This window comes from Microchirus variegatus, assembly GCF_963457635.1.
Source record: "Microchirus variegatus genome assembly, chromosome: 7".
In the NCBI taxonomy this organism is placed as follows: Eukaryota; Metazoa; Chordata; class Actinopteri; order Pleuronectiformes; family Soleidae; genus Microchirus; species Microchirus variegatus.
In genome coordinates, this window is record NC_139808.1 from 23,958,684 (window position 1) to 23,983,711 (window position 25,028).

The 25,028-nt window shown below is 41.3% G+C and overlaps 3 protein-coding genes across 5 annotated transcripts; 2 read left to right on the plus strand and 1 right to left on the minus strand.

Moving 5' to 3' along the window:
• Positions 1 to 1,705: 1,705 nt before the first annotated feature.
• Positions 1,706 to 8,761, minus strand: fbxo42 (F-box protein 42). Of its 2 annotated transcripts, none has more exons than XM_083892933.1 (10): positions 8,665 to 8,761; positions 7,506 to 7,782; positions 7,006 to 7,122; positions 6,235 to 6,369; positions 5,189 to 5,342; positions 4,975 to 5,085; positions 4,626 to 4,722; positions 4,474 to 4,530; positions 4,265 to 4,381; positions 1,706 to 3,357 (listed from the first exon to the last, which is right to left on the minus strand). In XM_083892933.1, the coding sequence occupies exons 2-10, from the start codon at positions 7,777 to 7,779 to the stop codon at positions 2,293 to 2,295; spliced, it is 2,127 nt and encodes a 708-aa protein (XP_083749059.1). In that variant the 5' UTR covers positions 7,780 to 7,782; positions 8,665 to 8,761; the 3' UTR covers positions 1,706 to 2,292. The 2 variants fall into 2 exon arrangements, with proteins under 2 accessions (XP_083749059.1, XP_083749060.1); XM_083892934.1 differs by having other exon boundaries at positions 7,506 to 7,815; positions 8,665 to 8,752.
• Positions 8,762 to 9,770: 1,009 nt separating this feature from the next.
• LOC310930136 (SUZ RNA-binding domain-containing-like) lies at positions 9,771 to 13,955 on the plus strand. 2 transcript variants are annotated; one of them, XM_083893063.1, is made up of 4 exons: positions 9,771 to 10,012; positions 10,756 to 10,805; positions 10,898 to 11,167; positions 11,367 to 13,955. In XM_083893063.1, exons 1-4 carry the CDS (start codon positions 9,947 to 9,949, stop codon positions 11,476 to 11,478), a joined length of 498 nt encoding a protein of 165 aa, XP_083749189.1. In that variant the 5' UTR covers positions 9,771 to 9,946; the 3' UTR covers positions 11,479 to 13,955. The 2 variants fall into 2 exon arrangements, with proteins under 2 accessions (XP_083749189.1, XP_083749190.1); XM_083893064.1 differs by having other exon boundaries at positions 9,771 to 9,997.
• A 754-nt stretch (positions 13,956 to 14,709) lies between these two features.
• On the plus strand, positions 14,710 to 21,949 carry necap2 (NECAP endocytosis associated 2). Its single transcript, XM_083892895.1, has 8 exons — positions 14,710 to 14,838; positions 16,332 to 16,432; positions 18,173 to 18,277; positions 18,986 to 19,067; positions 19,183 to 19,291; positions 19,717 to 19,864; positions 19,967 to 20,051; positions 21,002 to 21,949. Exons 1-8 carry the CDS (start codon positions 14,744 to 14,746, stop codon positions 21,045 to 21,047), a joined length of 771 nt encoding a protein of 256 aa, XP_083749021.1. The 5' UTR covers positions 14,710 to 14,743; the 3' UTR covers positions 21,048 to 21,949.
• Positions 21,950 to 25,028: the final 3,079 nt, after the last annotated feature.

Here is a 25,028-nt window from a genome sequence, read left to right on the forward strand (position 1 = left end):
GTTGGAATTGTATGTTGATTTTACAGGTCCACTTTAATGAAATAAAACCCTAATTTAAATAGTAACCTATATGCAATTTATCAACATTTAAAGGCACCATATGTAAGAATGTGGCCAAAAACGGTTACTACACTCAAATTCAAAATAAAGAGGTCTTTCAGGTTTCGTTTTCTCCGCCATTGTAGCTCAGACGTAACTGGCAAAGCGTGGTTGCTCGGCAGCTGAGACTCTACTGACTGCAATGATTGGTAGATGGCAGTAGGTGGCGCCACATGACAAAACATGATTTCAAAACATAAACATGATTTGCAGTATTCCAAAGATTTTTTTTTAATGCGAATATTTTGTCTGTACTGTTGTTGTTGGTGAGTTCAGTTTGTTATATGAACATTATTCCTGAGTCTCTGTGACATATTAGGATTTTACAGCCAGTTGCTTTAGATTTATTACATAATGCACCTTTAAGCATTTAGCAGACACTTTTATCCAAAGCGAACTACAAAAGACAAATAAGCTTGGAAAGAAATCCACAAGCATTTAAGTAAGTATTTAGACAATAAATAGAAATAATCCATGCATCTTGTTTGCTTCTGTATTTCTCACTCATGTTGCTTTACAAACTCAGATTGATTTATAACAGCACGCTTCCTGCTGAAGATCATGTGATCTGATTAAAACTGAGAAAACTGAGATGTTTTTGTGCACAAAAACAGAAAAAAAGATTGACATGATAAGAAACACGCAGCAGGAAAGGATGCGACTGTGACAGAGCAGACATGGAGGCCTTTATTGTTTAACTATGTTTATAGTACAGTGCCGTTATCATCTCATCCACCGTGGCCCCCCGAACAGACATTAGTTAACAACGATTGCCCAGCGACGTGCACACACACACGACACACATTATGCAGACACACACACTCTCTCACACCGGTTTTCCCAATGTAAACATTGCAGGCTCAAAGAGTGATACAAAAAGCAAGGTAGTCGTCAACCGTTTTCGTGTCCCCAGAGTTCAGAGGAGGGAGGGGAGAGACACAGAGAAACAGAAATGTTATTATTTGGTTGATCATTGTTAGGCTAGCCAAAAAAAGAAGAAAAAGTCCAGTTTGTCGATTAATTGATGCACTCACAACTACACGTACACACACACACGTTCACACACGTTCACACACGTACACACACACACGTACACGTTCACACACGTACACACGTACACGTTCACACACGTACACACGTTCACACACGTACACACGTACACACGTACACGTTCACACACGTACACACGTACACGTTCACACACGTTCACACACGTACACGTTCACACACACACACGTTCACACACACACACACACACACACACGTTCACACACACGTTCACACACACACACACGTTCACACACACGTTCACACACACACACACGTTCACACACACGTTCACACACACACACACGTTCACACACACACACACGTTCACACACACACACGTTCACACACACACACACACACACACACACACACACACACACACACACACACACACACACACACACACACACACACACACACACACACACACACACACACACACACACACACACACACACACACACACACACACACACACACACACACACACACACACACACACACACACACACACACACACACACACACACACACACACACACACACACACACACACACACACACACACACACACACACACACACACACACACACACACACACACACAGGAGTCTCATTCACACTAAAGAAAATGTGTTTATTATTAGTGCTGGGCACGTTAACGTCATGTTTAAAATGAGTTTCTAAGATAACGCTAAACTTTAAAAACAGAGGCATACATACGCAGTACACAGGTACGCTGGTTATTTGTAGCGCTGCTCTTTTCGTTTAATAAACAGACCGCTCCAGTCTGTTGAAGCAGCCAACAGTGCCTGGACCCCGGTGCTGCGGCACGTAAACATGCGCGTCTTTTTCCGGTCAGTCGTCATGGAAACACATCATGCTTTAACGTTAGCCTTTAACGCGTTAGCGGCGGTTAGCGTGCCCAGCACTAGTTTTTAACCAAGTGTAGTTAAAGTGTTTTCTGTTGCTGTTGAGGATGGAGTGGAAGTGAATTTCTGACATGAAACACCTAACAATGATGATGTTCTTTTCCCAGAATCCTCTACGGAGGCAGGGGAAAAAGGCTTTGTGTCTCAGTTTCCTTGTGTGGTCACAGGTCAAAAGCGTCCATCTTTCCAAAAAATCCCACATGGAGCTGCATTACCTTTTAGCGCGTACAAAGTACAAGGCATTGGTTTTAGGGTAGTACTTCACATTCTGTTTTTTGTCCATCAGGCCCCCGAAAATAATCAGCTCTCCCCTGCCCTGAACCACAGTGTGAAGGCTGGTCTCCGGCGGCCCGGTAACCGCTGCGGGAGTCCCGTTACCGTAAACCCTCCAGGACACTACGGCGGCAGATTTGGCCCGGGACACGTCCAGCACGTACATCTGCATGGGTTTGCAGTTGAGAGACTGGTACAGGGGTTTCCCTACGTTCAGGCTTTGAGGCGGGTGATGGCCAAGGCGCCGTGCAATAGGTGGGATAGCATGTCCGTCGTTCCCGGCGGCCTGTGGAGGACTGGAGGACGACGAGGGCGGAGTTCCGGGAGGACCCGCTCCTCCTCCTGCTCCTCCTACGCCACTTCCTCCTCCTCCTCCAGGAGGAGCTCCCTGTGCGTGAAAGGAAGACGACGACGATGGTAAAGATGAGGGCGATTTGTTCTTTACTGCCTCCAGACCCCGTCGTAAGGCAGCCGGAGACACTCCTCCGCCCGGGGGAGTGTGTGGGGAGCCTGCAGGAGGAGTGTGCAGGCCGTTGGTGCTGGGCACCTCAGGGTGGTGAGAGGCAGAAGGAGGAGAGTCCCAACCATAGTCTGTGGAGGCAGGCAGGTGAGGACGAGAGGGGGGAGAGGCAGCCTGGGCCGGGCTGGTCCGAGGTGACGGGGAGGATCCGTTTAGTAACGGAGGAAGAGGAGGGCTGTCCGGACCTTGCAAAGGAGACGGCTGCTGTGACGAGGACGGGCTTCCGTCTCTGGCACTTCCTCTCGCTGAAGGCCGAGGCCTCAGCGTTCCCCACCGGCCGTTCACGCACGGAGCCTCTTCGACGGCTCCCAGGACGACGCCGGCGGCCCCGCTCCGGACAGGAGACTGTGAGCGCAGGGAAGGCGGTTCGGGGCCCAGCGGGGCAGGTGTGGCACTTATGGGGGACGGCCGGGAGTTAAGACTTGGGCTGAGCGGTGCGCGGCCGGACGGCGCCTGTGAGAACACCACCACACACTGGCCCACCTTCAAGAAGAGGAGAAAAGACATTTTTGATTGGTTGCAAAAAAATTATTTTATTAAAACAAGATTTCTGATTGTTTCAGCTTCTTAAATGTGAATATTTTCTCTGTTTCTTTGCTCCTCCATTTTCTGAGCCAAACGATTAATCGAGAAAATAATCGACCGATTAATTGATCGAAAATAATCCTAAATTGCAGCTCTACAGCAGTGTGTGCTTTACTCAAACTGATCAGTTTTCCAGGCAAACCTACACAACAGATTTTAAATTCCATTCCTACTAGTGCTGTGCATGTTAACAGCGTCAATGTTACCGCATGACGCGTTTCCACGGTGAGCGACCGGAAAAAGACGTGCGCGACGCCATGTTCACGTAACTCCCGATTGTTAAAATGAGTCTCTAAAGTAACGCTAAACTTTAGAAACGGAGGCACACATACGCAGTACACAGGTACGCTGGTTATTTGTAGCGCTGCTCTTTTCGTTTAATAAACAGACCGCTCCAGTTCCACTGTAGGTGTGCTAATGGTGCTAAAGGAGCTAACGGAGCTAACTGGTAACCGGTGTCTGGACTCCGGTGCCGCGGCACGTAAACATGACTTCACGCACGTAGTTCTACGGTCAGTCGTCACGGAAACGCACCATGCATTAAAGTTCAGAAAAACCTGTTAACGCGCTAACGTGCCTAGCACTAATTCCTACATCACACAAAGTTTTGTGTGAAGGAAATTCTCTACAAAAAGAAAACTCAATATAATCAACAAAACTACAGAAACTTAAGTGCGATGCCAGATGAAACGAGATGTCTACAAGATGCATTCAACGACCCTGGTCATTTTCATCACTTCTGCTGGGTCCATAATATATTGAGCTGTATTGAGGAGGAGGAGCTTCAAGATAGACAAACACTTACTCGACACGCTGGGTGACACCAAAGCTCTGGGGCTCCATGGTCGTCATTTTCCACCTGCAGCTGCTGCCACCTCCACGGCGGGGCGCCCATGTGAAGCAGCCAGGCATCTTTAAGGAGCTTTATTTAAGACAAGAGGAATATTTGAGTAAATGTGTTACTTGTCGGAGAAGCTGAAATATACTGAAAGAAGAATAACACATAAGACCTACCGCGTTAGGACCACCACATCCTCCCAAGATGAGCAACGTCTGGTCATCAATGACAATCTAATAGAAAACATTGGAAAGTATCCTTTAATTTCAGGGGGAAACAGTCTTAATGGATTATGTTGTATATCTTGCATCTATGAAAGAATACTTACTTGTGATTGGCCTCCTCGTGGATGTGGTGATGGGCCAGATATGGGGGGTTTGGACCAGGACCACTGCTCCAGATCTAGAACCCAGACTTCATTACTCCTGATGCGGACCAACAAAGAGTGGAACAACACTGTCAGATGGTGGCAGGCTATGTTTTCATTGATTAATAACATTCCAGTTATATAAGATGCTATGCTGAAAATTTAAAGATTTGTACCCTTTAACAACAAGGCAAAAAACAGCCTATTATCTATTTAATTATTAGTTTAACTGTGCAGAAATGTACAGATTTAACTTAGTACATCCTAGTTTTGAGTGACATGTAATTCAATTATAGTAGAAAATGCATACATTTGACGTGCTCCTAACGATCCCCCGAACACAACCATGGTGTTCCCAATTACAGAGGAAGAGTGGCCGGCCATAGGCGGGGGTCCATGTGTTGTGACGATACAGTTCCACCTGATTAAAAACATAAATCACAGAGGAAAAACCCCATGGTGAAAAGTGCTGACTGAGCTTTAACTGTTCCATTTTTCCCACCCAGTACCGAAATCCAGCTCACCAATTTTTGGAAGGAGAGTAGGTGTGGATTTCGTCAAAGAATCGCTCCGGTTGGTGCAGAGGATACGGACTGGGGCGAGTCCAGCCCCCGAAGAGGACTAACAGATCTTTGTGCATCACGAGAGTTGCCCCAGCTTTAGGAGACGGATATGAGCCTGTAAAAAGATATGAGCAAATACAGCGGTCATTGCATGTATGTACAATTATGATCAAATAAGTAAACCCTGCAATTTATTGAAGGAAAAGGCTGAGCAAGGTGAACAAAAATGTAATGGCTGAATAGAAATGGAAAACATGGCACACATTAATGGCACTTTTCCGTTACACACGGTCCACTGCTCTGACACACTTTACTGGTGTTTTTTGCTTTTCCATTAGCGACAATACCCGGTACCTCGTTACTGGAAGAGTCATGAGCACGATGTCAGACACAGAAATCAAATCGGACATGTCGAACTTTAGATAAGTTAAAAAGACTTTTAAAAAAATCCTGAAAACATGCGGTAAACTCCAACATTTAGCTAGGAAATTTCTAAAAATCTATATTTATTAACCAATATAGATCAATAACCATATTGATTGTGTGTTTTTGTTGCATATAAAACTACATATAAAATGACATCACGTCGCTGCAGTTTCATGCAGCTGTGTTATGATGACTCCGCCCACATTTAGGGGGTATTATAGTCATGGAAAACGAGACCAAACCGCTGGAACCGTATCGTGGAAAAGCCTAGCTAACACTTTTCACCCTTACACAAAGACATATAACTATCTGTAGGTCTTTGTAGAAGAAACTCATAAAATAAAACACAGAATTCAGCACAAGACAGCTTTTTATAAAGGGCACAATAATCTCCAAAGATTATATGAACAAAAGTTATCAGTAAAACATTTCACTGCTTCTTTTCATTGCTGTCATCTGACCACAGCATGCAAAAATATGGTTCACCCTCACTCACACAGGTGCCTGTGTAGAAACCCTGTGCTAAATGATTTTTAAAAATGGTTCCGATTCTTTCTTCACCAACGTTGAAATACTCGTACCTGAGGCCAAAGGCCGGATCCACTCCTTGCTGTTGAGGTCAAGTCTCCAAAGATCGTTGAAGGCAGCGTTGCAGCTACTCTGAGTGCAACCCCCAAACACATACATAGACTGGTTTGAGTCATAGTAGCATGCACCTGTGAGATCCCAATAAAGAAGGAAACATTAGAAAACAAATGAAAAGCAATGGGTTGCAAATAATGAGAGACTTGAGAATTTTAAATAAAGGAATGTGGATGAAATGTCCATATCCATATACAGTTGTTGTTGCAATGGGAAATATAAATAAAGTCCACTATTCTCATTCAGATCTTACATAAATCTATAGAACGGCAAGTTATTTTACACCATAATGTTCTTAAAGAGGAATAAACAAATAAGATGTGGCCTTTTAAGTCTGTAAAATTAAGACACAGAGCTGTGGCTCAGGAATGTACAGAAAATTGCACATAAATCAAATTTGTGTGGTGTAAAATAGAAGGAAAAAAGTGATGCATGTTTCTTTTGATTATAGATAACACTTAGGGCCGTAAGTTTTCTTCCTGATCACATTATCTACAGACATGTTTCTGTCGCTGTAGCAAATGAATGAGGAACGTCTCAGTGTGCATAAAATCTGAATCTGGTGATCAACTGACGATCACCAGATTCGCCAAGTGAAATTTTCAATTGTAGCCGTATAGGCAAAACAGGAAGTGTTGTGTTCTTGACATTAAAAAAAAGTGATACGGTGTGGAACTGTGGAAGATTGCAGTAAAGCAGCATATACTGACTGTGTGAGAAGCGCTGAGTGATCGGGGTTCCTGGATAAGGGTACGTGCGACTTTCCCACTGGATGTTCCCCTCTTGGACAGCTCTCAAGAAACCGTGATAGCATTGATAAGCAACACCTAGAGCAGACAAACACAAGTAAGTAACAGAACACGTCAAAGGTTTGAGTGTTTCCAGACGGCTTCCAGAGAGTGGACTATGAGCACAAATGAGTGACTTGTTCGCTCTTTAAAATTCCCCTCTCAAGTATTTAGAAGGCAGAGTGTCTGGGGTTTAATGGAACCTAAAAGCTATGCTGCAGATTGCAGCCATCAGCAACATAAAAACTCTCCAGACTGATCACTGTGGAGGACCTGCTCCCTTTGTGAATAAACGGTAAAAAGTGACTCAACACTAAACACCCACATGTCATATTCTAATGCCCACTCAGAGAGAGTGAAGCTAAGCAGTCCACAGAGTCCTTAGCTTTAACAAATAAATAATGCAAATGTCTGAGACGTACCTTTAATGAGGCGATACCACTGCTTACACACAAGCGCGGCGGTCTTGTGTTCCTGGTACGGTGACAGGAACGACAGAATATATTCGAGAACTTCCTCTGGCAACTCCACCATTGTTCTTCCCACTCCTTTGGCACCGCTGTCCATGGCCCCTTCTTGTCGCCAGGACCCCATCTTTGCCTCGGCTTCATCGTTTAACCCAGCAGGCTCCGCGCCATCGTCCTCTGTATCCATGGCAACAAAGCATCCATCCTCATTGTCAGGGGAGCGGGACATTGTCTGCTGAGACACGGGGAGACAAGCTTGAGGTGTCTGCAGCAAAATGATTGGAAACACACAACGCCCCTGGAATCAGTTACTTGCTCCGTTCATGTTAGTACACTCGTCATTTTACGCTTAGTCTTGTTTGATCCTTGTTGGATTCCTGCAAAGCAATGTGAGTGAGATCGATTCCCTTCAACAAAACTGGATGAGCTTACGTGAGAAACTCAGTGTGACTGCTGAGCTGTAATCAGCATAGCATGTTTAGTGTCAGCAGACTTGACTGTTACATCTATTGTTTGAAACGGGTGGTGCCCTTTCTTCAACCGGAACAGCTGGCCCCTGCACAGCAGAGCGTATCTTTAAAGCTACATCTAAACTAGCTGTCGGCACAATAAATGTGATGATGGGCTGCCAAGGCAAAGCAAAACCATCGCCAAATAACATCTCACCGGGGAGAATTAAATAGAAATGACGTGAGAACAAACATACAAGGACTGGCTTGTGTTTTCGCTGATGAACAGGGAGACGAGTGTGTTGATGAATTGAGAAAACATGCTAGCACCGGCTAACGAGGCTAGCTAAGTTATTATGAGCCCACAAGCTAACGTTAGCTAAACATCAAAATGAATCCTTTGATCGTGAAATGCCACAGTTGACGCATTTCGTTTCTATTACATCTCAGTAACACGACACAAATCTCCCCACTTGTGAATGTTCTCAATGACACGACACCTTTTTTTTAAGGCTCAGTTATATCCTGGATGCTAACATGCTAGCTGCTACACTCCAGTCCGGTGTTATTGCTGGTAATCTTTGCTAACGGTGACTCCTCGAATGTCAGACGGACTTCAACCACGGAACTGGAAAAGCACTGGTTGCGGCATTGTAAATACATACCGTTGTTTTTTTGGACGTGGTCTTGACTAGGATGTGAGTGTTCCTCTTCTCCCCGGTATCAGCTCCGAAGGTTCCTCTGCAGCCACCAAACAGTCGCCATCTTTCGCTCTGTGAACAGCGTCCCCCGCAGCACAGCGGCGCTCAGGCAGCCGCGGACCGTTCGTGGTACCAGGGCAGGGTGGGTCCCGAGAGCCAACGGTGCGCCCCTAATGGCTGCGGCAGGAAGTGGAGGAAGGGGAATAAAATAAGCCACTGTTATTTACTGGTATTTTTTTTTAAAGTTCTTACAGTATTTTTATTTTAAGCTCTGGTATGTATCATTAAGGGGGATGCATCTGCATAAATGTAATAAACTATCCATAACTATGTTTGTACTGTATATGAGTGTAAGATTGATGTACTTTAAAAGTACTTTAGGCACATGCCTTGCTTAACAGTCATCATCATGTATAACAAATTAACAGCCCAAATATGACTCAGCTAGTGCTTTTTCCTGACTTTTATTTGCATTTTCATGTTCATAGTGCAGCATAGGATTTTATCACATTTTTATCTGTCCAATCCAGTATTTGACCAGTATTGATACCCATCCCTAGTTACAATCTACAGTCTCACCTTGAGAAGTCACACATTTTTACTAACTAGGCCATTAAAATACAGCATACACACTACATTGCTGAAATAAATGTGTGCAAAGGTACTAACAAACACCATGACATTTGTCAGTTATTATAATAAAAAGGGAGAAAATTAACAGATGCCACCTGCCATAAAACATCAAAGAAGTCAAAGAAGGAGGAGGAGGGCTGTTGAAAGAGAGTGGCAGGGAGGGATTCTGGGAAAATGAGTCTAAATCCAGGCAATATTCTTCTATCTATCTTTACAATTGCTACAAAAGGTTGTTCAATCCCACTTTACAGAGGATTGGTCATTGTTTCTAATGGATTATGAGTATGTTTGTGCACGCTGCGTTTCGTCCTGTGGGGGGCAGTAATACGCCTACGAGCGTCGCCGCCACCATTTTCTGCAAGAAGCCGAAGAAGAGGAGCGTACCTTCACGTCAGAGAGCAGCTACGCTAACAGGCTAACACGAGGCCCGGGGAAGATTTGTGAATCTGGTCCCCGTAGCCCCTTTCCTGGACACAAAACCCGTTAAACCCGAGCTTCTTCCGCGGTTGTCGGTGAACGCGCTGCTCCCCGCCCCATGCCCTCCCCCGGTGTGGATGGTAGCCAGTTAGCCGGCGGAGCCGAAGAGCTAACGAGCCAGCAGTGCTGTTAAAAGATGGAGGATGAGGAGGTTGCAGAGAGCTGGGAAGAGGCAGCGGACAGCGGGGTGAGACACTCGGCTGTATGTCATGCTTAAAACACACTCACAGCTGATATTAGCTGTTTATAGTTCTTTAATACGGAGTTATTTAAATGATTTTACCTCTATTTTCTTATCAAAGAGACTGCAGCCTCTCTTCCTGGCTGAGCTATTACAGGCCTAACTGTTCTGTAACGACACGGAACGACGTCTCGTCGTTTTATTCTCAACCACACAACTATATTTATTGTTATTGTCAATGATTTGGAAGCTATAGTGGCATTCTCAAATCCTGAATATCCCCTTTGTCTTGTTTTATTTGAAATAAAGTAGATATCGTACTGTATGTGGGGACCACTGTTTACACTCGTCTATGGCGGAAGTGACAGTCTGAATCAAACATTAAGGTGTAGTTAACGGTGTCAAAAAGACGGTTGTTTTAAATGGAACTGCTCAAGTTTGTTGTAATGTATTACTTATTTTCACTGTCTTTGATCTAACCTTTTATTTATTTGTGAAAATAAATCATTATATACATTTAATGATTAATTTTAGCAATAACCAGAAACACGATTATTCCAAAAAACAACAACACAAATAATACGGTAGTTCTGCTGCCAAAACCCAAGGTATTATTAGGTTGTAATAATTAAACCATGCCAGAAGTGTGTTTTATCTGACACAGCAACTTGGAAACATGGTGTCCTCAGAGCAATAAGACAGAAAATGTGCTTGTTTTTGTTTGACAGTAGTGATAAATTATTAATGTTTGCCTTCCTCTCCAGGAAATAGAGAGAAGGCTTGAAGCTAAGCTGAAAATAAATCAGGAAGCAAAGTAAGCAAACTGGAATTTTCCTTAAAAAAACATTAATATGTGAGATTATTTTCCTAATTGTATTCTTTCCTCACTGTGTGTAATTTGTGTAGGAAATCGAGCTTGGGGTCAGGTTGCTCAATCGTTCAAACTGCTGTGGTCATCCAGGACGACTCTCTGCCTGCCGCACCCCCGCCGCAAATTAGAATTTTAAAGCGTCCTTCAAATAACGGCACCGCAGGAAACTCTGCCGCCTCATCTCGACCCTCGCAGCAGATGAAGTCTTTGGCCCAGAGGGAGGCAGAGTACGCAGAAGCCAGGAGAAGGATTTTAGGAAGTGCTTCTTCAGAGGAAACGCCTCAGGAAAATCCCAGCCATGACAGGTAGGATATATATATATATATATATATATATATATATATATATATATATATATATATATATATATATATATATATATATATATATATATATATATATATATATATATATATATATATATATACTTTGGCCCAAACAACAACAAGTTGAGAGAATAAGAAATGCATATAAGTTAATCTTCACTCACTCCCATGTCATTAGGCCAGCTCGTGCGAGTACACAGCAACCATCAGAGCCAGTTGGTCCACACAATCATGTGATCCGCCAGCCCACCGGCCCAGATGGTACCTCAGGCTTTCGACTGTGCAGATAAACTGGAACTGTCTGCTGCAAGAAAAAAAACCAAACACTATTTCCCTGGCCTATGAAGGGTGGCAGTTAAGGGGGTTGTGGGGGTATGACGAGCAGAGTTGTTGGATGATGATGGAAAACGTGACCGACAAATATGAAGACGTACGTAGCACAGATCGTTAACGAACTTCTCCAGCCCCCCCCCCCCCCCCTCTACTCTGCTTTCTGCTTTCGCCTTTTGTCTTTTCCCTCTGTGGAAGGTTGTAAGGGGCTGGCAGAGATCAACCCAAGACCAGAAACCGCTTCTGTTCCGCACTGTGAACAGGCTTTTGCCTCGCACCCCTACGACACACTGTGATACTTTGGTGTACCATGTGGTGCCCTATGATTTTTAAATCTGATTGGCCGGCTGCGCGCCAGGGCAACAGGCACCCGTCTCCTTAGGAGGACGAAGACGGCTTGTCAGTCTGTAGGAATCCCCATGGAGACATGCAAATGACCGAGCTGGCCGCTCCCCCACGATGGATTGTGGATCAGGGCTGGGGTTCCAGTTTGTTGGGTTCAGCCTAAATAAAGTGCTGAGAGAGTTGACTGTGTGTGTTCAGCGACTCGGAGTCGAAGGTTGAGTAAAAGTGCTCTGTGCTCAGAAGTGTGTTTTAATACTGCATTGGCCCAGACCAGCATTTTCCACAATCCACAGGCCGCTGTTTGACACCGGTGGTTATAAGATATAAGACGTGCCCTGTGGGCTCTCAGCCTGTGGCCAGAGATTAACGATCAGAAGGACCGAGTGTCACTAAAATCAAGCTTATTCAAGCAATAATTATGAAATAACTCCCTGGATTTTTATTTTATTTTTTTCTTCGTTTTGTGTTTTGTTTTTATTTGTTGTCTTAAATTACTCGTGCTGTGTTTTGTTAGTTACATCGCATGTGTGTGTTTTTTCATTTCATTTCATGTAGGTCGACCAATCATGTACCAGAATACAAAACAATGTAGCCTCCATAAGCCATTAAAGTTCATCAAACTGGAAAAGACCCATCGCCGTATTGAAAGAAATCATGCATCTGTCAGTGTTGGCGTCGTCTCACAGATTTAAGTTAGGAGGCTTCAGTGTGTTTTTGACCAACTGCGTGTGCTATTAAAAATGATGGTGGTTTAGATAAAAACCATTACATGTCTGAGACGACATCAATTTCTTTCTAATTTGACACAATGAAGTCAGTTTCCACTGCATGTTTTTGTTTTTTTCCCACCAGGGTTTTAAGAACATTGCCTGCTTGATTGCAAACCAAGTGAAAATAAAATATTTTTGCAAACTGAATGAAATTAGATCGAAAATACTGCCGAAAACATTAGCAGAGACATCGAATAAGACGTCTGCGATCCATGATCCATGATGAGTTTTGACGCTTTGCCTTAAATGACAATTATCGCTAGTTACGATGGGTAGTACTGGTTGATTTTACTGTTGTGCACATATTTTAACTCATTTGTTGGTTAAAAAGAATCCTTCATTACCTAAGATGCAGTTTATTAAATTGCACTATTATTATTTTTTTGTTTAGACATACCAAACGTGTCTGAGAAGGTTCTCAGTCACAGGTCATAGATGAGTTCGAAGATGTTTCACCTCTCCTCATGTTAAATGAGGTCCAGTGAGGTTGAGGTTATTTTAATTTGGCAAGTTAAAATAAGAAATAATTTTACTCACTCAACATCAACTCAATATCATTTTTCATCATAAATACATTAATTTTTATTGTGAACTCCGTTTTCTTTGAAAATTCATGCTTTTATTTTGAAATTCTGTGAAATTATAAACAAATTATACTTGCAATTTCATCATGAAACATTGTGATAGAATTTTAATTGAACAGTTGTCTTTTTACACCAAAGTTGGACTTTATTTTGACATAATCAGCCCCTTCCTCCTGACCAGACAAGGCGTTCAGTGACCCCCAGGTCATTTGAGTTCGAGGCCCCTGATTGTAAGGATAGTTTTTTTTTTATTATCCCAGAATTTTCTATTTATATCATCACCATTTTGGACCACGGTGGACAAATTAATGATGCTAACTAGCAGTTACATGTAACACACTTGGAAGGGAACGGGCGAGGAGAGGGATATTCAGGTGCAACATGGTACTTCACCAATAAATGTAGCTTCTTTTAAATGGAACTTATTTCACAACTTTACACTCGTCTTCATTTTGCTCCACTTCCAGGTCCTAATAAACAAACATCAGAGTCGTTTGTTGTTCCCACAAGCTGTGTTGTATTTTAATATCTCAGTATTTTTATTTTTTTTTGCTTTACGATAATGGTAAAGAGGACGACGTGCAAGGTTTTAGAAGTCATTTAAGATTGATAGTTGACGCAAATAGCAGTCATCCTGTAACCTGTGTTTTACCCACGATGCTTTGTGGTTTCCATTCAGCCATCGGATGTGTTTGATGTCATAGTTCACGTCAAACTTGGAAAAACAAATGACATGTTGAAAACCCTTTAATAAACATTATTCAAATGAAGAAGAGCTGTGTGTATCCTTTGTATTTTTTTTTTTTTTTTTTAAACCTGGTTCTTAAGAATAAAGATTAGCATTTTAAAACACATAAGGAAGTTATGGGAATCCACTTGACTCAAATCAAATCTCAATTTCTACACTTACTGTGCTGTAACATGTTAATAAACATAGTTTTATCAATGAATTTTACATTTTCAGACGTCTTTTCACACTTGTCATGGACATAAGAGTCTCATTTAAGAAGTCAAATATATACAAAATATTAATAATAATACATTATTTATTTCCGCCTTTATAGACACTCAAGGTCACATTATATACAATATAATAGAAGTTAAAGATATAAAAATTTTAAGTTTAAAATATTAAAGCTTTTTATAACTCAGGAATAGTTTATGGAACACCTACAACAAAAATCACATAACATATATACCTTATAAACAAACAAATAAATGATTGGTATATTAAGCTGATTATTGATTATTTGCAATCAATATAAATAAACAATATTGTATCATAAAACTGTCCCACCCAGAGCTGAACAGCGACAAGTACGCCCGTCAGCCACTAGAGGGAGTATAACACCACCACCATGGTGTGCTCATTCGACCATCCTGACGACAGGGGGCGCTGTTTAAATAATCCCCGCTGCTCCTGTCGTCCTCCCTCGGCTCCAGCAGCAGCAGCGGCAGCAGTGGTTGGGTGTCCATTGAAAGTCGGAAGTTGGTTGTTTTTTACTTTGAGTGAAACTTGACACAAAATGGCAGAAGACAACACTTACGAGTCGATGCTGTGCGTGAAGCCCGAGGTCCACGTTTACCGGATCCCGCCGCGAGCCTCGAACCGCGGATATCGGTAACTATGATCCCCGCAGAGAGCGACGGCGGCGGCGGCGTGACATTACCGAAGTGACAAGTGTCGTCCGGCGAAGCTAATTTAAAAGGAAATGCGCCCATTATCGGACGGAGAGGAGTTCGAATGTTGGTTGGTGACGTTCCCGTCGCCTCTGTGTTGGTTGTAGCTAAAACTTACCGCACACACGGTGCTTTATTGGAGTGTTTTTTTATGAAACGGACGCGGTTAATTCGCCGCTTTGTGGCTATCGAGCACCGCTGTTTAAACAGAAGTCCCCCTATGGTTTATCTGCGCACGGAAATCGGACACCACCGACACGAAGAGCAACCGGAACTCACCTCAGGCTACCTGTGTGTCACAGTCTGACATTCCGACACCTGCTGTGACAGTTCCACACTAAAGTAAACTAAAGTTATAGAGACAGTTAGCGGTGGAGGTGAATGCTGAGTCAGCAAAGAGCACACAGCTCAGGGCACACTTTACCTCCAGGGGCGGAACAAAAAGACCTTAACCGGCGTCTTTAGAGCTGCAACTAACGATTACTTACATAATCGATTCATCTGCTGACTATTGTCTCGATTAGTCGACCAGAAAAACGTGTTTATGATGGTCTTGAATGACACAAAACAAGTCATTTCGAGCTAAGAAACCAGAAATATTCACTTTTAGGGAGCTGAAAATTCAGACATTTTGTTTTAATTATTTTAAAAAAGCCTTAAATGAGTATTAAGTAATTATTTTAGTCATGTCCGGAGTCCTGCTTAATTTTAGAGCTTCAAATAACGATTACTTGCATAATTAATTCATCTATTGACTATTGTTTCAAGTCTTAAATAACTGGTTTTGATAACATGTCATAAACCAGAAAATATTCACTTTTAAGAAGCTGAAAAATCAGACGGCTTGTTTTAATTGTAAAAAAAAAGAATGCCCTAAATAATTAATTTAGTCCTGTTGATCAGAAAATGTTGAAAAATATGTTGATGATGCTCTTAAACGGCTCTGTTTGTCCACAAAACAAAATTTTAGCGGAGCTGAAAAATCAGAAATCCTGTTTTTATAATCGAAAAATAATTAAAAATGACTTAAATAATTATATTGGTGCATCATCTTTATTCCTCAAATGATAACTTAGTACATTAATTGCTTTTTTGTATATCACTTTCTCACACATAGACCCCCATATGTGTGCATACAATAGACCACTAAGAATAAATAAAACACTTAATGTTAGCAGAGGAAATGCTGTTTTTAAATGAGTAAAACATCAGAAGAACACATTATTAAGTTCACTAACGGTAACTCTTTAGTTAGCATTTCCTAAGGTATCGTTTCCATCTTCCTGAAAACCTTCAAATTTCACTTCCTCCTCCTGCTGCTGCTGCTGTCCTCAGCGACAACAGCTCACTGAATTGGAAAAATAAATAAGGATGCAGTCAGCTGTTCCTGTGAACCTCACTCACTCACTCACTCCAAACCATTGTTTTGTCCAGTGCTGCTGACTGGAAGCTGGATGAACCTGCGTGGAGCGGGAGGATGAAGATCACCGCCAAAGGCAAGATGGCCTACATCAAGTTAGAAGACAGAAACTCAGGTAAACAAACAATGTGCACGATATCCGAGTCTATGAGTTCTGCCTGTGTTATTCATTACATTTATATAGTGCTTTTTCTATATACCCAAAGCACGTACAAATTACCTTGTGTCCATAACCTAACTCTTAGGTTGTCTCCCAACTAGGAATTATTATTTTTTATTATTATTCAGTAATTGTTCGGTCCCTAAAATGTCAGCAAAAGGTGAAAATCTGTTGTTTTTTTATTTCCCAAAAACCTGTAAAAAGCAAAAGTCCTGATATTTCAGTTTACTGTCAGAGTAGCAATGAAACCTGAATATATTCACATTTAAAGGGACACTGTGTAGTATGTATGAGTTGATATAACCCAAAATCCACTTTTTTATACATATTATGTGCTCCTGCTTTGTCTAGTCGCTGTATAGTAGTTTTTGTTTCATTTTTGTAGTGTTTCAAAAAGTCATGTAAAATAACATGGTCGCGGGCCGCGATTGCATTGCCACTGTTAGCAGCGAGACTCCATGTTTCTACCGGAGCCTGTAAGGACAAACGCGAGAGAACAAATCAAGCGTCGCTTTACTTGTAGCGGAAGTCCCGCCTCCACTCTCTCCGCTTCGTCTGCTACGGCCGTGGTAGCTCGCCCTCTCCCTCGCCTCACGAACCTCATCTGCTGACACGGAGATAGACGACGAGGACGACATTTGACTGGCTGAGGACACCGTAGCGCTCAGGGAAGGGAGGGGGTGAGCAGAGGAGCAGTTCTTTGTTGTAAATTTCAGCCTCTCCTCTAGATGTCACTATAAACTACTTACTTCACATTTAAGATGCTGAGAACAAAAACAAACAATTTGAAACCCATTCACTGATTATCAAAATAATTGCTGAATAATTTAGTAATCAATTAATAATTGATTAATGGAAGAATTCTGGCAGCTAAACTCTGGACTCACAACTATGCCCTTTGTGGGACTTCTACATGGCTCAGACTTGAGACCAAATTATGGAAATTAATGTTAAATAAGATGGAAAGTTGAAGAAACCAGTCCGCTGTCAGAGCAGTTTAACAATTCTATGAATTATACACACATATACCTAAAAATAATCTTGTAATAACTGTAATACTCTCCTCACAACTGACTCTCTTAGTCATAGAACTTAACTTAAGTGCACATATTCTGAGTAAAAGCAGTGAAAATCTAAAGTAGTTTGAACTTCAGAGCGGCATTCGTGAGTTTAGTGTCGCCAGAGAGACACCACAGAAACCTCAACAGCCGAGGCTTCAAACCGCGAGAAAGAGAGACTCATTCCTCTGTATTATATATATAATGTTTGCAGTGGTTTGTCACTTTCACTTTTAGGCAGCAAATGATGGCGATTAAAATTTATAGGATTAAAAACACAGCTACTGTCTCTCTGTCATGGATTAATTGTAATAAAAATGCATTTCTACTTGTTTATTTGCTAAAGGTGATGATTATTTTAATTCACATCATCCTAAATCGTCGGGTTATGTAAGAGCATCTTGCTTTAAGCACCTACTTATTTAAACTAGACTCAACACTGTTTGTGTGTGTGTTGAGTGTTTAATCTGTTGATTTTTGCAGCTTTACTGTCCTGTGACTTTTGTCCTAATCTGCGGTTTAAAGTGCCTGTGAACGATCTGGTTGTGTGGGTTTCTCTTTCTCCAGCCATGTCATTAGATTATTTACCAAACTGTAAATAATCCTGAGACACAGTGTGGTTTTCTCTTCTTTAAAGGAGAGCTGTTTGCCCAAGCTCCGGTCGATCAGTATCCAGGTTGCGTCGTCGAAGCGGTCACAGACTCCAGCAGGTATTTCGTGATCCGGATAGAGGACGGCAACGGTAAGACACTTTAATCTGGACTTAAAGGGACACTGTGTAGTATTTATGGGTTTATATGACCCAAAATCCACTTTTTTTATACATATTATGTGCTCCTGCATTGTCTAGTCGCTGTATAATAGTTTTTGTTTCATTTTCGTAGTGTTTCAAAAAGTCATGTAAAATAACATGGCCGCGGTTGCATTGCTACTGTTAGCAGCGAGATGCCATGTTTCTAGCCTGTAAGGACAAACACGAGAGAACAAATCCAGCGTCGCTTTACTTGTAGCGGAAGTCCCGCCTCCACTCTCTCCGCCTCGTCTGCTACGGCCGCGGTAGCTCGCCCTCTCCCTCACCTCACGAACCTCATCTGCTGACACGGAGAAAGACGACAAGGACGACATTTGACCAGCTGAGGATACCGTAGCGCTCAGGGAAGGGAGGGAGTGAGCAGAGGAGCAGTTCTTTGTTGTAAATTTCAGCCTCTCCTCTAGATGTCACTATAAACTACTTACTTCATCTTTAAATAGAATGTTATTAATATTATGGTATGTCTGAGACCACATTCAGACCTGGTATGGACATCTAACTACAACAGCATTTCTCACTCTGGATTTGTTAAATCATAGTAGATTAGTCCGTTTATTTTGCTGTATATGTATTACAGTAATATACTGCATTTCTTTGATGCTCTATTGTGATGAAAAAGCCACTCATGTTTGTTTGAAGGTCGTCATGCTTTTATTGGTCTGGGTTTTGCCGATCGTGGCGATTCATTCGACTTCAACGTTGCTTTACAAGACCATTTTAAGTAAGTTCACCCCCCCCCCCCTTTTGCTTTTTATTATCTAGTGTGTATTTACCTTTAAGACATCTGCATTTAGTTGGACTAATCTGCTCTCAAACCTGTATCTGTCTCTTTGAAGGTGGGTAAAGCAGGAAGGCGAGCTTGCAAAAATGGAAGCTTGTGAGAGCGCGGCGCCGAAACTGGACCTGAGCTTCAAAGAGGGACAGACCATCAAGATCAACATTGGGGTGAGAGATGTCATTAAATTCAGTTCCACGTTTATATATATATATATATATGTATGTATATATATATATATATATGTGTGTGTGTGTGTGTATGTACGCCGTGTATATATATATATATATATATATATATACACACGTGTATATACACATACATATATATATATATATACATATGTACATATATACACACGTGTATATACACATATATACCTATATATATTATTTAAGAATAAATATAAAAACAGAATAATTTAGATTTTGGGACAAAACAAGACATTTGAAAACACCATAATTTGAAGCTTTAGAAAAGCGATTCTGATCATTTACGGCCCCCGAGAATGAATCTGTTAATCTAGAAAAGAGTCGTTGGTCTCAGTCCTGTTAACGACAATGAGATTGAAATCACCTGTGATTTCTGTCGGCAGCAAAACATCAAGAAGAAGGAAATGGTCGGCGCCAAACCCCGGCCGATGGGTGGAGGTCTGCTCCCACCTCCGCCAGGATTAAAGGCTGGAGGCGTCATAGCGCCTCCTGGAGGACAGCAGACAGTCCCAGCTGTCCACAGTAACACCGGTGAACACTTTGTTTGTTTATTTATTTAAATATCTGGTCAAACTTGTGAGGTAAACATCATTAATGAATGCTTTCCATCATTGTTTTTCCTCCTAATTCCAGCCTCCCTCTTAGACTTTGGTTCCCCTCCACCTGCAGCCCAGCCTAGTTCAGACGTGTGGGGAGACTTCACATCTGCCGGCTCCAAGTAAGTTATTCTTTTTTTAGTAATCTGTCATCTTATCATATTTGCTTTCAAGCTGTAATGCTGTTGTTAACAGAAATGATGTTCCATTATTTGTATGCTACTTTCTATCATTTAAGCTCTGTCGAGCAGTACTATCAGACCCCGACTGAACGAGTGTTTGTGTTTATATAGCAGCAGCTCAGGGGCCGTGAGAGGGGCAGGAAGTGTTTTTCCTGTCAAAACTGCTGAACAACTGGGATTTTTTTTGATTCACATCTGAAACTTTCCTTGAGAGCTTTTCAGTCATACTCTAAAACAGGGTCTGCAACCTATTGAGCCACAAAACCTATTTGACCCATAAAATTAGGATAATAACATGTGCATAGGTTTTTTTTTGCAGATGTAATATATACTGTATATAAAAAAACGATAGTTTGTTGTATTTAGGAAATTTACAGGAGATAAAATAAGCGATGTTGACTTCCGCACTCATTGCTACGTCACAATGAGACAATCCTGGAATTATTGTCTCACGGAGCTCCGATTTGTCCCTAAAAAAATGCGAGAGTGCAGGCGAGGGCTGCGCATTCTTGGCTGCGCAGTGCAGCACAGAGTTCTACACAAACTTCCAGCCTCAGAGGATTTACATTTTATACATGACGGCAATAATGATGACTTTTCCAAATGCTAACTGCTGTTAGCTGCCTCAGTATCTCATTTGCATTTTTAAAGAGACAGGCACTCAAAAGCGAGCGTTCTGAACAGGGCTGTTTTGGCAGGGTGATTGAACTGCTGTGGTGCTTCATCCTTAAGGTATTTTGACCAAAGCATGTCACAGACATGTTAATTAGGACACCAGGGGAACTAGGTTAACATGGAGAAATGGGGTATAATAATGTCTTTCTTTAAATGTTGTACGATTTGTTTGACTTGAGTCTTTCCTCACTACGTTTTTTCACTGTCGTCCACAGCTCCAGTTCAGACGCCGAGAAATCAGGATGGGTGCAGTTTAGCTGAGTCGTGAGGAGAAGAACGTGCGCACACTTGGGTTCCATACATTCCATGGACCGGACCATTGTGACGGAAAAGAAGCTAAAAAAAATAAAAAATAGAGAGAGGAACTGTTTTAGTCTAAAAACTTGACTGGCTCATTCACTGCACTTGTTCTGTAAAGAGTCTGTTGAACATCGCCAGCTGACCAACACACTCTGAAGGAGCAAACACAGCAATGTACATATATACTTTTTTGTTTTTTTACAATCCATTTCTGGGGGGGTTTTCTTCCCACTTTTTGCTCATCTTACTGTTGGTGAGCGTGCTGGTGGTTGAAGGAAAACACACTCACAGGTAACAGCGTCTGTTTATTCATTGCCTTAAATCACAGAAAAATGTCATTGCATCCCTCTGATGTCATCACACCTCCATCATCTCAAAGTTCTCTCTATGCTTTTTAGTTTTTCTTTATCATTTGGGAAATAACGATGGTTCACCATAGTGAAGTATCCGTGTTGTTGTTTGTTTTCTGGTTACTACGACATTTTTTTTCTAGATCTTATGTTTGCCTTTGGTTAGTTTTACATTGTGAAAAAAAATTAAAAGTTCTTAAGCCCACATCAAAAAATACCATGACACGACGTTTTAATCACAGCGTGGGAATTAAGTCACGATCGCCATTTTCACATCGTCCTTCATTTAAAGTTTAAAAAATGCTTTGTCCTTTTGTGTCCTTGTCTTCGTGTCTTCTTATTGTATGTTGCTTTTTTTTTTTTTTTTTTTTAAATGTGCCTTTTACCAAATTGAGTTTTCCTAATTTCGCTACGAGTATTTGATTAAGTGCCTTTCTGACAAAGAAAACCATCTAAAAATGTATAAAAAATGCAAAAAAAACGTGTTTTCTTGTAAATAAACTCTATATTTCATTGGTTGTTTCTTCTTCAGTGTTTGTCCGTAAACTGTGGAGTTACGTACGATACAATCTATCGTATACTCCATCTAGTGGAGCAGAGAGGTAAGGCAGCGGAATTGTTAAAAAGGAACTGTGGGTTGTGAAGCCAATAAAAGTATATATAAGTATATCTATCAAAAAATAATACTGTATAGCTCAATGAGAACGTGTGAAGCTTTTTTTGAGGCCCTTTCTCAATAACCAAGTATGCCAGTACATACTTGGGAAGTATGAGTGGAGTACATACTCACCTCATTACTGCCACCTACAGTGTTGATGAATGAACATATACAATACTTTTAATAAATGCATGTATATTGTTGTTATTTTCACATTTTAAATATTTAACTTAATGTATTAATTAATTCATTTTTTATTAAAATATACAGTACCACATGGAAAATAGATACATTAGAGCAGTGTAGAGCAATATATATATATTAGACTTATATATATATGTATATATAGTATAGTGCGACTTTAATATGAATCTAAAATTCAAAGTTAAAATAAATAAAATAATAATATACAAACGTTCACGGTCCGGGTACTGAAGTATAATCCATTTTGTTTTTTTTGACAGAACCAAAAAACAAAAACACAGAAACAAATCCATGTATCATTTGTTCATTCGTTTTTCAAAATAAAACCAGAAATAAAAAAAAAAACCAATGAAAAAACGATTTGTTTTCTCAGTATTTGTTTTCAAAATCAAAATGAAAAAACGTGATTACTTGATAACAAAATGATTACAACTCGTTTTTCCAATTTCCGATTTTTTGTTATAATATAGATGTATATATATATATTTGTAGCCGTATTCTCTGTCATTATTATTATCATCATTATTATTATTATAATTAGGGTTCGAGCACGACTGTGCAAGAACCCGATTGTAACTGAAAGAGTTATTTCGCTATTATTTTCATATTTATTGATTGCTGAGTTTGGGATGGGGGGGTGAATATTTAAATTTGTATTTTTAGTGTATTTTTTCTTGTTGTGTAATGTATTTATATTGAACAAAAGCAATAAATGTAAGGAAAAAAAAAAGTGACCACTTTCATATCAAGGATTAGATTTGGATTAAACAGTACACTTCATAATCAATAAACATAATACAGGCAGATGTATACACACAGACACATATATAAATCTGAGTCTGAAGAGCAGCACACGAGGATCACACGAGGTGCCGCAAAAACGAAAAAGAAGCGAAGAAAGTCTTGAAAAAGAAAACTAGAACTGAAGAAGAACTTGAACCACAACAACAATTACAGAAACTGTTCCAGGAGGAGGGAACTTGTTGCGGCAACAATGCACAAAGTCATGCACAAAGTGTTTGTTTGCCAACCGCCGCTAAACGGTTGGCTAAGAAGACTACCGCGGCGTGACGTCAGACGCCGAAAATGTGGCCTTCAGGTGCATTATGCTCATGTTCGCAGAAGGAGCTTCGAGATGGCGTGTTCTGACCTGGTCCAGCCTTGTGACACGTTCAGAATGGTGAGGAACTTTTGTTAAGTTGGCTTAAAGGGACACTGTGTAGTATTTATAGGTTTATATGACCCAAAATCCACTTTTGTATACATATTATGTGATCCTGCATTGTCTAGTCGCTGTATGATATTTTTGTTTAGTTTTCGTAGTGTTTCAAAAAGTCATGTAAAATAACATGGCCGCGGGCCGCTTTTGCATTGCCACGACGCCATGTTTCTACGGGAGCCTGTATAGACAAACCCGAGAGAACAAAACGAGCGCCCGAGACGAGGCTGAGCGGATCTTTTTACGCGTTTAGAATGGAGGACCACACGTATTTTACAGTGGATAAAGGAACGCCAGTACCTTCGTACGCCCGCACCACGGAGATAGACGACATTTGACTGGCTCAGGATACCGTAGCGCTCAGGGAAGGGAGGGGGTGAGCAGAGGAGCAGTTCGTTGTTGTAAATTTCAACCTCTCCTCTAGATGTCACTATAAACTACTTACTTCACCTTTAATGGTCACTCTGTTTGCAGAAAATTATATTCTCAAACATTTATCCGTTCACCGTCATCTCAATTCTGCCTTAATCTTAGCCATTTGCTCCATTTCAGCTTTGGTTCAAACTAGGTGTCATTGCAAGTTAAATGTTTGGCTTATTGCTAGCTTAATTATTTAGCCATAGCTCAATGATAACGCCACATTTTTTAGGATAGTTGAGTCTTTTTAATTGATCTACTGTTCGGCAATGTTCGGTTTGATCCTCGTATCGATCCTTTCAGTCGCATACAGCGGCAGGGTTTATGCAGCGGTGTTGTCCCTAAACGCACCACGGTGCTATGTTAATTCACAGAGCAGAGTAGGGAAATATAAATGTTGTTTTTCTTGCCTTGTGGCCAAACCACTTTCTTTCCAACTTTCGGACTTTCCATCAAAGTAAGTGACGCCAGGCCTATGGGCCCATCGTTCTTCCAGCCGCCGTGCCACTCCATCCTGGCCTTCATGCTCTTTTTTTTTTTTTAATGAAAATGTCTAAAATTAATTAATTAAAAAAAGATTTTTGAGGGATAGTGATGGAGGACCAGATCTTAAATTAGGTTTAAATAGGTTGTAGGAATAAAATTAATGTTATGCCTTGTACGCTATGTCACAAGGCTTAGGCTTCTTGGCTACTTGAGCCTTTTTTTTCCCCCATCGTGGCCATTAATCCACGGTTAGCCCTAGTACGCACAAATAAATACTACACACAGTACACTCGGCTGTGTCCCGCAATACAAGTCGCCAATGACGGCCGTCTACCCTCGCTGCGGATTTGTATTATATGACGTCTGGCCTTTGCGCGTTTAGGAGTTTTACACGGATGCCAAGCGCATCTGTGTACGGTAAGTGACTAACCCTAACCCTAACCATCCTTCCTTCCCTTTAGCGCATCTAGAAGAGGAGCACCGACATCCGTGAATGTCCAACTTAATTAGATTGCTTTTTTAGTTTATTTAAAACTTGGCGGTAAGAGCAGTTTGTTTTTGCTTGGCCGCCGTGCCAATACTATATCTCCTCTGATCTTTTTCACAGC

Bases quoted from the DNA above. Each gene is read 5' to 3' on its own strand.
- fbxo42 (XM_083892933.1), bottom strand. From the start codon at position 7,779: ATGTCCCGCTCCCCTGACAATGAGGATGGATGCTTTGTTGCCATGGAT. The intron at 6,370-7,005 runs GTCAGTATATGC...GGGATCTCACAG, and splicing joins CACTCAGCGCTTCTCACACA to GTGCATGCTACTATGACTCA. The intron at 5,086-5,188 runs GTGAGCTGGATT...GTTTTTAATCAG, and splicing joins TACTCTCCTTCCAAAAATTG to GTGGAACTGTATCGTCACAA.
- LOC310930136 (XM_083893063.1), top strand. From the start codon at position 9,947: ATGGAGGATGAGGAGGTTGCAGAGAGCTGGGAAGAGGCAGCGGACAGC. The intron at 10,013-10,755 runs GTATGTCATGCT...CTTCCTCTCCAG, and splicing joins GCGGGGTGAGACACTCGGCT to GAAATAGAGAGAAGGCTTGA. The intron at 11,168-11,366 runs GTAGGATATATA...CCATGTCATTAG, and splicing joins GAAAATCCCAGCCATGACAG to GCCAGCTCGTGCGAGTACAC.
- necap2 (XM_083892895.1), top strand. From the start codon at position 14,744: ATGGCAGAAGACAACACTTACGAGTCGATGCTGTGCGTGAAGCCCGAG. The intron at 19,068-19,182 runs GTAAGTTCACCC...GTCTCTTTGAAG, and splicing joins GCTTTACAAGACCATTTTAA to GTGGGTAAAGCAGGAAGGCG. The intron at 20,052-21,001 runs GTAAGTTATTCT...TGTCGTCCACAG, and splicing joins TTCACATCTGCCGGCTCCAA to CTCCAGTTCAGACGCCGAGA.